This window comes from Pelobates fuscus, chromosome 13 (genome assembly GCF_036172605.1).
Source record: "Pelobates fuscus isolate aPelFus1 chromosome 13, aPelFus1.pri, whole genome shotgun sequence".
In the NCBI taxonomy this organism is placed as follows: domain Eukaryota; kingdom Metazoa; phylum Chordata; class Amphibia; order Anura; family Pelobatidae; genus Pelobates; species Pelobates fuscus.
The window spans coordinates 108,813,722-108,826,540 of NC_086329.1; the positions used below are offsets into that span (position 1 = coordinate 108,813,722).

The following is a 12,819-nucleotide window of genomic DNA, read 5'->3' on the forward strand; positions in this document are numbered from 1 at the left end:
CCTTGGCTGCCCTCACATTCAGAACAGGAGCGCAGAGTGCTTTACCTCTGACACAAGACAAAACACTGCGCTGACCATCATTTTATATCTATGTATGCGTCAATAAAAAGTATTTAACAGAATGCATGAAATCAATGTTAGATGGACGTGTGGAGCTTGTTTAAAAAGTTTTTTTCAAAGTTTTGTTCAAAAATTAATCTAACATGTGTGGGAGCCTGGAGTGTTCCTTTAATAATAAAAAACTCTCCCAGTATAACTAAGTGTAACCTAACCTACACAGTGCATCTAACGTGTGTGGGAGCCTGGAGTGACCCTTTAATAATATAAACCCACCCAGTATAACTCTAACCTAACCTACACAGTGCACCTAACGTGTGTGGGAGCCTGGAGTGTCCCTTTAATAATATAAACCCACCCAGTATAACTAACTGTAACCTAACCTACACAGTGCACCTAACGTGTGTGGGTGCCTGGAGTGTCCCTTTAATAATATAAACCCACCCAGTATAACTAACTATAACCTCACCTACACAGTGCATCTAACGTGTGTGGGAGCCTGGAGTGTCCCTTTAATAATAAAAAACCCTCCCAGTATAACTAACTGTAACCTAACCTACACAGTGCATCTAACGTGTGTGGGAACCTGGAGTGTCCCTTTAATTATATAAGCCCACCCAGTATAACTATAACCTAACCTACACAGTGCATCTAACGTGTGTGAGAGCCTGGAGTGTCCCTTTAACCCCTTAAGGACACATGACATGTGTGACATGCCAGGATTCCCTTCTATTCCAGAAGTTTGGTCCTTAAGGGGTTAATAATATAAACCCACCCAGTATAACTAACTATAACCTCACCTACACAGTGCATCTAACGTGTGTGGGAGCCTGGAGTGTCCCTTTAATAATATAAACCCACCCAGTATAACTAACTGTAACCTAACCTACACAGTGCATCTAATGTGTGTGGGAGCCTGGAGTGTCCCTTTAATAATATAAACCCACCCAGTATAACTAACTGTAACCTAACCTACACAGTGCATCTAATGTGTGTGGGAACCTGGAGTGTCCCTTTAATAATAAAAAACCCTCCCAGTATAACTAACTGTAACCTAACCTACACAGTGCATCTAACGTGTGTGGGAGCCTGGAGTGTCCCTTTAATAATATAAACTCACCCAGTATAACTAACTGTAATCTAACCTACACAGTGCATCTAACGTGTGTGGGAGCCTGGAGTGTCCCTTTAATAATATAAACTCACCCAGTATAACTAACTGTAATCTAACCTACACAGTGCATCTAACGTGTGTGGGAGCCTGGAGTGGCCCTTTAATAATATAAACCCACCCAGTATAACTAACTGTAACCCAACCTACACAGTGCAGCTAACGTGTGTGGGAGCCTGGAGTGTCCCTTTAATAATATAAACCCACCCAGTATAACTAACTGTAACCTAACCTACACAGTGCGCCTAACGTGTGTGGGAGCCTGGAGTGTTCCTTTAATAATATAAACCCACCCGGTAGAACTAACTGTAACCTAACCTACACAGTGCATCTAACGTGTGTGGGAGCCTGGAGTGTCCCTTTAATAATATAAACCCACACAGTATAACTAACTGTAACCTAACCTACACAGTGCATCTAACGTGTGTGGGAGCCTGGAGTGTTCCTTTAATAATATAAACCCACCCAGTATAACTGTAACCTAACCTACACAGTGCATCTAACGTGTGTGGGAGCCTGGAGTGTCCCTTTAATAATATAAACCCACCCAGTATAACTAACTGTAACCTAACCTACACAGTGCATCTAACGTGTGTGGGAGCCTGGAGTGTCCCTTTAATAATATAAACCCACCCAGTGTAACTATAACTAACTGTAATCTAACCTACACAGTGCACCTAGCGTGTGTGGGAGCCTGGAGTGTCCCTTTAATAATATAAACCCACCCAGTATAACTAACTGTAACCTAACCTACACAGTGCATCTAACGTGTGTGGGAGCCTGGAGTGTCCCTTTAATAATATAAACCCACCCAGTATAACTATAACTAACTGCAATCTAACCTACACAGTGCACCTAACGTGTGTGGGAGCCTGGAGTGCCCCTTTAATAATATAAACCCACCCAGTATAACTAACTGTAACCTAACCTACACAGTGCACCTAACGTGTGTGGGAGCCTGGAGTGTCCCTTTAATAATATAAACGCACCCAGTATAACTAACTGTAACCTAACCTACACAGTGCATCTAACGTGTGTGGGAGCCTGGAGTGTTCCTTTAATAATATAAACCCACCCAGTATAACTGTAACCTAACCTACACAGTGCATCTAACGTGTGTGGGAGCCTGGAGTGTCCCTTTAATAATATAAACCCACCCAGTATAACTAACTGTAACCTAACCTACACAGTGCATCTAACGTGTGTGGGAGCCTGGAGTGTCCCTTTAATACTATAAACCCACCCAGTATAACTATAACTAACTGTAATCTAACCTACACAGTGCACCTAGCGTGTGTGGGAGCCTGGAGTGTCCCTTTAATAATATAAACCCACCCAGTATAACTAACTGTAACCTAACCTACACAGTGCATCTAACGTGTGTGGGAGCCTGGAGTGTCCCTTTAATAATATAAACCCACCCAGTATAACTATAACTAACTGTAATCTAACCTACACAGTGCACCTAACGTGTGTGGGAGCCTGGAGTGTCCCTTTAATAATATAAACCCACCCAGTATAACTGTAACCTAACCTACACAGAGCACCTAACGTGTGTGGGAGCCAGGAGTGTCCCTTTAATAATATAAACCCACCGAATATAACTAACTGTAACCTAACCTACACAGTTCATCTAACGTGTGTGGGAGCCAGGAGTGTCCCTTTAATAATATAAACCCACCGAATATAACTAACTGTAACCTAACCTACACAGTTCATCTAACGTGTCTGGGAGCCTGGAGTGTCCCTTTAATAATATAAACCCACCGAATATAAATAACTGTAACCTAACCTACACAGTGCATCTAACGTGTGTCGGAGCCTGGAGTGTCCCTTTAATAATATAAACCCACCCAGTATAACTAACGGTAACCTAACCTACACAGTGCAACTAACGTGTGTGGGAGCCTGGAGTGTCCCTTTAATAATATAAACCCACCCAGTATAACTGTAACCTAACCTACACAGTGCATCTAACGTGTGTGGGAGCCTGGAGTGTCCCTTTAATTAGATAAACCCACCCAGTATAACTAACTGTAACCTAACCTACACAGTGCATCTAACGTGTGTGGGAGTCTGGAGTCCCCCTTTAATAATATAAACACACCCAGTATAACTAACTGTAACCTAACCTACACAGTGCATCTAACGTGTGTGGGAGTCTGGAGTGTCCCTTTAATAATATAAACACACCCAGTATAACTAACTGTAACCTAACCTACACAGTGCATCTAACGTGTGTGGGAGCCTGGAGTGTTCCTTTAATAATATAAACACACACAGTATAACTAACTGTAAGCTAACCTACACAGTGCGTCTAACATGTGTTGGAGTCTGGAGTGTTGATATAAAGAGTCTGAGAATGTCTTACCCTATAATAGTCTGTGCTGTAGATATCTCTTGACATTCCAAAGTCTCCGATCTTAACTACCAAATTGTTGCCAACGAGGCAGTTCCTTGTAGCCAGGTCACGATGGACAAAGTGTAGAGATGCCAGGTAAACCATGCCAGAAGCAATCTGGGACGCTATCTGCAACATCTGCGTAAGGTTGAGCTGTCCGTATGTCTGTCCATTACCATTGTCTAGTATCTTGGCATCGGGCCCATGAGATCTGCAAAAAAACAAAACATGTTTATAGTTATTTGGCTTCTATTCACAAACAGACTAGTTAATGCTGGTTTATAGAGCAACTCCTGAGTGACAAGTGGACTTTGTATCCTTGATAGGCTGGCTCTATAGGATAAGACAATACACATATATCAGAATGAGAAGCTCACGTCTTGCGGAGTCTCTTTCTGCTCAGGAATTTCTCTCTTGCTTTGTTTAGTAGAGAATTTCCCAGCTCGTCCATCCCATATGTTTTCGGCCAGTACACATTGTCTTTAATACGGTTTTGTTTTAGGAGGATTTTAGTGCCTGCCATGCCAGGTTATGGTGTAACAGTAGTTATTAGATAAATATAAGAGAATGGCGTGCCGACAATCTTGCCATGAGAACCCGGACACCATGCAATGCTACTGGCAGCACTTTGTCTGTCTCAAATACCTACGGGGCCAATCAAAAAGTCTCTCTGTATTTCATGTGATGGCCAATCTCCTCCTATTCAACCTCTCAGACAGCTAATCTAATCAATATTGCAAGGAGTACTGCATTAGCAGGAGAGATGGCTGTGTGAGAGACGCAGATCGACAGTTATAATGGAAGCATGGTTTAAGGCGGGGGGGGGGGAGGCACTCACATTGAACAATGGTACCTAGATAGGAACGTACAGGCAATATAACAATATTGTGTCGAGTGCCCTTCTTTTATCACATTCCAAGTTGGCAACCAGGATTATTAAAAGGTCATTTTAAACTTCACAACCGCTTTGGCATTTGTACTGCAGTGTAGCTCCACCTAGTCTGGTTCTTTTTCATGCTGCTTTATGTATTTTAGCCGAATTTTGTATGCAGCATCTCTGTCCCACGCACGCAACCCAAACTGACTCTTTCTGAAAATCAGTGAAAATGTGAAATGCAGCTCTGCCGAGAGATTAAAGGTGTGCTCAATGTGAGAAGAGGGTGTCCTCTTTTTTTTATTTTATTTTTTTATAAAAAGTGCAGATTTCATTAGAAATGTGATAGTTTTATAAATTAACCTGGTTACACCCCCTCCCTCCCTGACTGTCAATAAGACACGTGGTCCTGTTACTTCCTGGTTTGTTTAGCTCAGTGGAGATAAACTCTAGAGACAGCAATTGCCCAGAGCACCTGAATTGCAAAAAAGACTTCTCACTGAACTGCATTGGGAAGTCTGTGATTGGACAGCCACAGAAAGTCTGGGCGGGGTTAGAAGGGGGTGGATTGCAAAGGCTGCTGACAAGAGGTCTGCAGCTATAGCAAGCTATATATCTAAAATATACACCAATTAATAAATGCATAATTATATGCATGCACATTTGCATTTGGGTTGAATCCATTAAAAAGTGATTTTGCTTTAATTGTCCCATTAATCTAGTCTGATCTAGTCTTGTCTAAAAGATAAACCTCTGTACAGGGAGTGAGAGAAGTTTTATTGCAGAGAGAACCACTGAATGTTAGGGCTGCCTACTGTGCAGCACTGAGCCAGGAAGCACCTCCAGTGGCAATCTAAGGAGTGGCCACTTGGAGGTGTCCCTAGGGGCAATGTAAACACTGCATTTTCTCTGAAAATACAGTGTTTGCATAAAAATGTCCAAAGGTAACTATTATACTCACCATAACAACTACATTAAGCTGTATACTATACATTAAGCTGTATTTGTTCTGGTGACTATAGTGTTCCTTTAAGTAATCTTTTAAACTTCTAATTATAAGTCTGAGGAATGATGTATAACGGGATAAAATCATAACTTTTTCCATTGTAAAGTTAACATTTGCAATCTCCACTCCAATTTATTATTTGCATTTTTAAATTATAGTTTAAATTAGAAGTGTATACTGTGTATAGATGTTACACAAACTAGCACTTATATTACTGATACAGTGATTTATAACTTAAGATAATTAATTATGCCGTCTGAGAATAACGTCTGTTATAATATTGTTATACCGCCTGCTGTTTTCTAGCCTTGGAGGGAAACAAAACAAAATATATCTTAAAATGGAGAGAATTGTGTAACGTTTCTGCCAAGCATTCATGCGAGGTCCAAGCCTATTCATTTTAATTTAGTGTGATTGTTTTATTGTCTAGAATGTATGCATTGTTTGGACACTTATAATTTGAGAAGCAAGCAAAGATGGCAAAATAGATGACAACATATTTCAGGCAGGGACTGTCCAAAAACGTGACACAGAATAGTGACCCTCCAAAAGTGCTAGTTTGTCATTCCTTCACTCCGATAAATGCTGTTGATGTTGACCACTGTAGGTGGTTAGTGATAACACATTTACCTCTGTGTCTTTCATGCACGCTCCTGGAGCTGCTTAGAAACCCCATATATGTGTGTTCGGACGTTTCTTCTATAGCATTGTGCTCACGGCACTGTGTGGGTTAAATGGATTTACAGCCAGGAATTAAATGGGTTTCTTAAAATTGAGAATAAAAATAAATTCAGAAGAGTGAATATTTTAGCGGCTATCTTTGAGATGGAATTATAAAACCTATTTAGTTGCTAATTTCCTGTGTCCGTCTGGATCCGATCCATGTGTTGTCCTCACCTTAGGAATCGGTTTAAATCGCCGTGCTTCATATATTCAAACACCATTATCAGAGGCTCGCCGTCCGTGCACACACCGTAAAACTTGACGATGTGTTCGTGCTGGAGCACCGTAAGAAGCTCCGCCTCTCGCTGGAAGTCCTGGCGAGCATTTTCCGTGGCTTCTTTCAACGCCTAATGAAAAGAAACATACCCCAACGTGAAATTTCTACATGATACAGAAACTGTCCTTCATTAACGAGGCTCTAGAACACAATATTGTGTGTGATTATATTTATTGCTTACAATATTCACGTACATGGAGTATTGTATCCTGGGAAGGGAAAAATGGGGAAGTTTATTTAAAATGAACCTCTTTACACATGACGATCCATACAATTTATCCTATCAGTTAATCTGAAGATGTCTGTGTACCACGTTGATATTTGAATTTACTTGAAAATTGCTTGACTCATGGCTACCCTGAATTGCTTGTCTCAAGCTGTGGGGGTCCAATGCATTTCACGTACATGCCATCTTGGGTGCTATCTCTGATAGAGTCATTAAAGAGACACTATGACCATTCATCTAATTGAAGTGGTTATAGTACTTGGAGTCTCCTGACGTTGTCCCTCCATTCAGTGTTAAACCATTTTCGAGCAGTTTAACACTGAATGAGAGTCCCTGGCTTCCCGTTACTGCACCCCCACTGGAGGTGTGACCAAGGTAGAGATGACTCACTTCCTTATTGCCATACCGATTTATACTAGCACTCTCAGCCAATCACAGCCTCCCGTTACTGCACCCCCACTGGAGGTGTGACTAAGGTAGAGATTACTCACTTCCTTATTGCCATACCGATTTATACTAGCACTCTCAGCCAATCACAGCCTCCCGTTACTGCACCCCCACTGGAGGTGTGACTAAGGTAGAGATTACACACTTCCTTATTGCCATACCGATTTATACTAGCACTCTCAGCCAATCACAGCCTCCCATTGCTGGTCAGACTAATGGTTCCTCATTAGCCCAACCAGCATAGAGGGGATGGACTGCTGGAGGCTCTCATTTAGTAACAAAATATTAGAAATATGGAAAACATTGAGTGGAGGGACTCCAGATACTATAATCACTTCAATGAGATGTCTATATTGTGCCTTTCAACCCACAGTTTGATGCCTTTATGTTTATAAGGAAAAGTTAATAACTACCCAAAGAGAGGTCTCCTGGCAGACCACCGATGGGATTCAGGCAGTGATCTCTAGCAGTGCGAGCCGCCAGAATATGTAAAGGGATCAAATAATTCACCTTACAGCTTCCCCTTAACATTGATTTCCTGTCATGTTCGGGACGAGTAGACACAGTTACACTGAAATCATTTCTAGATAAACTCACATGGAAAAATCTAATTTACGAAGGTTAAGATGACTTAATCGAGTTTCTATATAGTGAAAATCTATATTTATTTTGGACTAAATTCATTTAGTTGTGAATAAATGGGTTCAAATATGGATTTTGTTCCATAAAGGCTAAACACGTCTTTAAAGCATCTTGTTTCATAGGATTCTCCACCTGATACTCTACAAGTACACGTTCGTTTAATGGGAACTATCATGTCTGCTGTATCAACGTACATAAAACATTAACTGGGAATCTTCATGTTAGCAACGTTTGTACGTTGAGCGATATAGAAAATGATCTGCTCTAGGGATGCACCGAAATTTCGGCTGCTGAAATTTTCATCCGAAAATGGGCCTGTCCCGTTTAGGCTAAAAATGGGTCAAATTTGTCGAAATCTAACAAAAAAACAAAACACTATGGGACGGGGGAGGAGGAGAAGAACACTATAGGACAGGGGAGGGGGGGAAGAACACTATAGGACGGGGGGAAGTACACTATAGGACAGGGGAGGGGGGAAGAACACTATAGGACAGGGGAGGGGGGAAGAACACTATAGGACAGGGGAGGGGGGGGAAGACCACTATAGGACAGGGGAGGGGGAAGAACACTATGGGACATGGGAGGGGCGGGGAAAGACAACATAGGTACGGAGGGGAAGATCACTATGGGACGGGGACAGGGGAAGGGGGAAAGAACATTATGGGACGGGGGAAGGGAGAAAGAACACTATGGGACAGAGGAAGGGGGGGAAGAACTCTATGGGACATGGGAGGGGGGAAGAACACTATAGGACAGGGGAGGGGGGGGAAGACCACTATAGGACAGGGGAGGGGGAAGAACACTATGGGACATGGGAGGGGCGGGGAAAGACAACATAGGTACGGAGGGGAAGATCACTATGGGACGGGGACAGGGGAAGGGGGAAAGAACATTATGGGACGGGGGAAGGGAGAAAGAACACTATGGGACAGAGGAAGGGGGGAAGAACTCTATGGGACATGGGAGGGGGGGAGAACACTATGGGACGGGGGATAACACTATGGGATATGGGAGGGGGGAGAACACTATGGGACAGGGGAAGGGGGGGAAGAACACTATGGGACAGGGGAAGGGGGGAGAACACTATGGGACAGGGGAAGGGCGGGGAAAGACAACATAGGTACGGGGAGAAGAACACTATGGGATGGGGAGGGGGGCGGGAAAAATACTATGGGAAGGGGGGATAACACTATGGGACATGGGAGGGGGGGAGAACACTATGGGACAGGGGAAGGGGGGAAGAACACTATGGGTGGAAGAACACTATTGGACAGGGGAAGAGGGGAGAACACTATGGGGGAGGGGAGGGGCGTGGGAAGACAACATAGGTACGGGGGGAAGAACACTATGGGACGGGAAGGGGAGCGGGAAGAACACTATGGGACGGGGGAGGGTGGTGGGAAGAACACTATGGGACGGGAAAGGGGGGGAAGAACACTATGGGACAGAGGAAGGGGGGGAGAACACTATGGGACAGAGGAAGGGGGGGAGAACACTATGGGACAGGGGAGGGGGGGGGAGAACACTATGGGACAGGGGAAGGGGGGGAAGTACACTATGGGACAGTGGAAGGGGGAGAGAACACTATGGGACAGGGGAGGGGCGGGGAAAGACAACATGGGTACGGGGAGAAGAACACTATGGGACGGGGCGGTACGAACGCTATGCGATGGGGGAGGGGGGGAAGAACACTATGGGACAGGGGAAGAGGGAGGAAACACTAAAAAAGAGGGGGGAGAGAGGAACATGAAGCGGGGGAGACCACTAAAAGAGAAGAGAAGTTTTTCATATTAGATTAATTAAATTCATTAAAAAGTCTAATATTGAAAAAATTATAGGACAAAAACTTTTTTTTAAATCATTTGGGGGAAAAAAGTCATGTTGGGTTTCAGTGTTGGATGGAATAGACGTTATGCCTTACTGTAGCCATGCATAAACTGTTACCAATACACTGCATTAAGGTGTGATTATAAAAGGAGTTACTGTGTCAGCTCACATGGTGTGTACTGGTAACTGGTCTCTCTCTCTCTCACTATGATACATAGGTATCACTGAAAGATATACTCACTGTCCAATAACCCATGGCTGGATAAATGCCCCCACATTATCCTTTATGACATTTCCCCTCTGTTCTGTAATAACAGTAGATGTCATTGAGGGTGCCCTTGTAACCGTGCCCCCCATAGCTTTACCAATGACCATGACCCTATGTTTTCCCAGTAATGGAGAGTGGGAGATGACGAGCCATTATCCCAGTGGGAGGGCTCTCTCCCTGTTTCCTTCTAGCACTTTATACACGATGAGTGCATAGAGATGACATCATACCCTGCGTCTGACTTAACCCCTTAAGGACACATGACATGTGTGACATGTCATGATTCCCCTTTATTCCAGAAGTTTGGTCCTTAAGGGGTTAAAGGGACTCTCCAGTGCCAGGAAAACATATCCTGCAGGTCCCCTCTCCCTCCCCCTCCCCATCCCATGTTGCTAAAGGGGTTAAAACCCCTTCAGTGACTTACCTGAATCCAGTGCCGATGTCCCTCTGCGCTGGGTCAGGCTCCGCCCACGCTCCTCCACCGCCGATGTCAGCCAGCAGGGGAGACCTATTGCGCATGTGCGGCAATGGCCGCTTGTGCGCATTAGACCTCCCCATAGGAAATCATTATTCAATGCTTTCCTATGGGGATTCCGGCGACACTGCATAGCGTGAGAATGTCCAGCGTTGTTTAAAACATTTTTCGTGTTCTAACAACACGGAAGTCCTACTAGTGGCTGTCTGATAGACAGCCACTAGAGGAGGACTTAACCCTGCAAGGTAATTATCGCGGTTTATAAAAACTGCCATATTTACACCTGAAGGGTTTAGGGTGGTGTGAGTTGGCACACAGACCACTTCTGCCCATTGGAGTGCCCCTTTAATACAGAGTTAGCCTGTGCCACCCAATCAGGCAGGACTCCTTGAGGGTGTGTGCAGGAACGGAATCATTAAACATTTTTTAGGAGCCCCCATAAGAATAAGATTGGGGGCTTACCTTATGTCACTGAATTCCACTATCTAACTCAGCATGAGCAAGATCTGCAATCCCTCTGAGGCTAATTAGTGATATTACAGCCACCTGCTAGTAACCCGGGGTTAGGATTGCAACGTCCATGGACATGAAACACACCATAGTGAATTCAAACAAGCACTCCTGGCTGTGTGTAATGGTAAATATAATTGCACTGACACTGATAATGGATTATTCACGGGCCTGGGTTTAAATGGTCTAATGACCCCAGCTCTGCGCCATCAATCAGATAAAATATCTAGCTTATTGTAGGCTGCAAATGGTATATTGGGCACTGACATCAATAATTAGCCTGCAGGCTTGTGTAACCCAGTATACTCTTACTAGCAATGTGTGACATACCCGTTCATTGGCAAGCCAGCCATAATGGAGCAGTCCCAGTGATGTGAACCTTGCTGCATACTTCCCAAGTATCCCTATTTAGGAGGGACAGTCTCTATTATGGGCCCAAATCTCCATATTGTTGGTGTGTGTGAGTGTATAACAGAGCTCCACAGTAATAATACTCTCAGTAATGTGTCCGAGTGTGTAACAGAGCTCCACAGTAATAATACTCTCAGTAATGTGTCTGGGTGTATAACAGAGCTCCACAGTAATAATACTCCCAGTAATGTGTCTGAGTGTATAACAGAGCTCCACAGCAATAATGCTCCCAGTAATGTGTCTGAGTGTATAACAGAGCTCCACAGTAATAATACTCCCAGTAATGTGTCTGAGTGTATAACAGAGCTCCACAGCAATAATGCTCCCAGTAATGTGTCTGAGTGTATAACATAACTACATAGTAATAATACTCCCAGTAATGTGTCTGGGTGTATAACAGAGCTCCACAGTAATAATACTCTCAGTAATGTGTCTGGGTGTATAACACAGCTCCACAGCGATAATACTCCCAGTAATGTGTCTGAGTGTATAACAGCGCTCCCCAGCAATAATACTCCCAGTAATGTGTCTGTGTGTATAACAGAGCCCCACAGCAATAATACTCCCAGTAATGTGTCTGAGTGTATAACAGCTCCACAGCAATAATACTCCCAGTAATGTGTCTGAGTGTATAACATAGCTCCACAGCGATAATACTCCCAGTAATGTGTCTGATTGTATAACAGAGCTCCACAGCAATAATACTCCCAGTAATGTGTCTGAGTGTATAACAGAGCTCCACAGTAATAATACTCTCAGTAATGTGTCTGATTGTATAACAGGGTTCCACAGCAATAATACTCCCAGTAATGTGTCTGTGTATAACAGAGCTCTGCAGCAATAATACTCCCAGTAATGTGCCTGTGTATAACAGAGCTCCACAGCAATAATACTCCCAGTAATGTGTCTGAGTGTATAACAGAGCCCCACAGCAATAATACTCCCAGTAATGTGTCTGAGTGTATAACAGAGCTCCACAGCAATAATACTCCCAGTAATGTGTCTGATTGTATAACAGAGCTCCACAGCAATAATACTCCCAGTAATGTGCCTGTGTATAACAGAGCTCTGCAGCAATAATACTCCCAGTAATGTGTCTCTGAGTGTATAACAGAGCCCCACAGCAATAATACTCCCAGTAATGTGTCTGAGTGTATAACAGAGCTCCACAGCAATAATACTCCCAGTAATGTGTCTGAGTGTATAACAGAGCTCTACAGCAATAATACTCCCAGTAATGTGTCTGAGTGTATAACAGAGCTCCACTGCAATAATACTCCCAGTAATGTGTCTGAGAGTATAACAGAGCTCCACAGCAATAATACTCCCAGTAATGTGTCTGAGTGTATAACGGAGCTCCACAGCAATAATACTCCCAGTAATGTGTCTGAGTGTATAACAGAGCTCCACAGCAATAATACTCCCAGTAATGTGTCTGAGTGTATAACAGAGCTCCACAGCAATAATACTCCCAGTAATGTGTCTGAGTGTATAACAGAGCTCT

General features: G+C 43.5%; 1 protein-coding gene across 1 annotated transcript in view; it reads right to left on the bottom strand.

The window, feature by feature from the left end:
- The window catches only part of NTRK1 (neurotrophic receptor tyrosine kinase 1), a 106,738-nt gene that overhangs the window by 21,268 nt on the left and 72,651 nt on the right, over positions 1–12,819 (bottom strand). Inside the window, exons 14-15 of the mRNA XM_063439216.1 lie at positions 6,407–6,579; positions 3,600–3,840 (exon numbers count right to left, since the gene is read on the bottom strand). Of these exons, the coding sequence (XP_063295286.1) occupies positions 3,600–3,840; positions 6,407–6,579 (414 nt within the window). The remainder of the gene's footprint in view (positions 1–3,599; positions 3,841–6,406; positions 6,580–12,819) is intronic.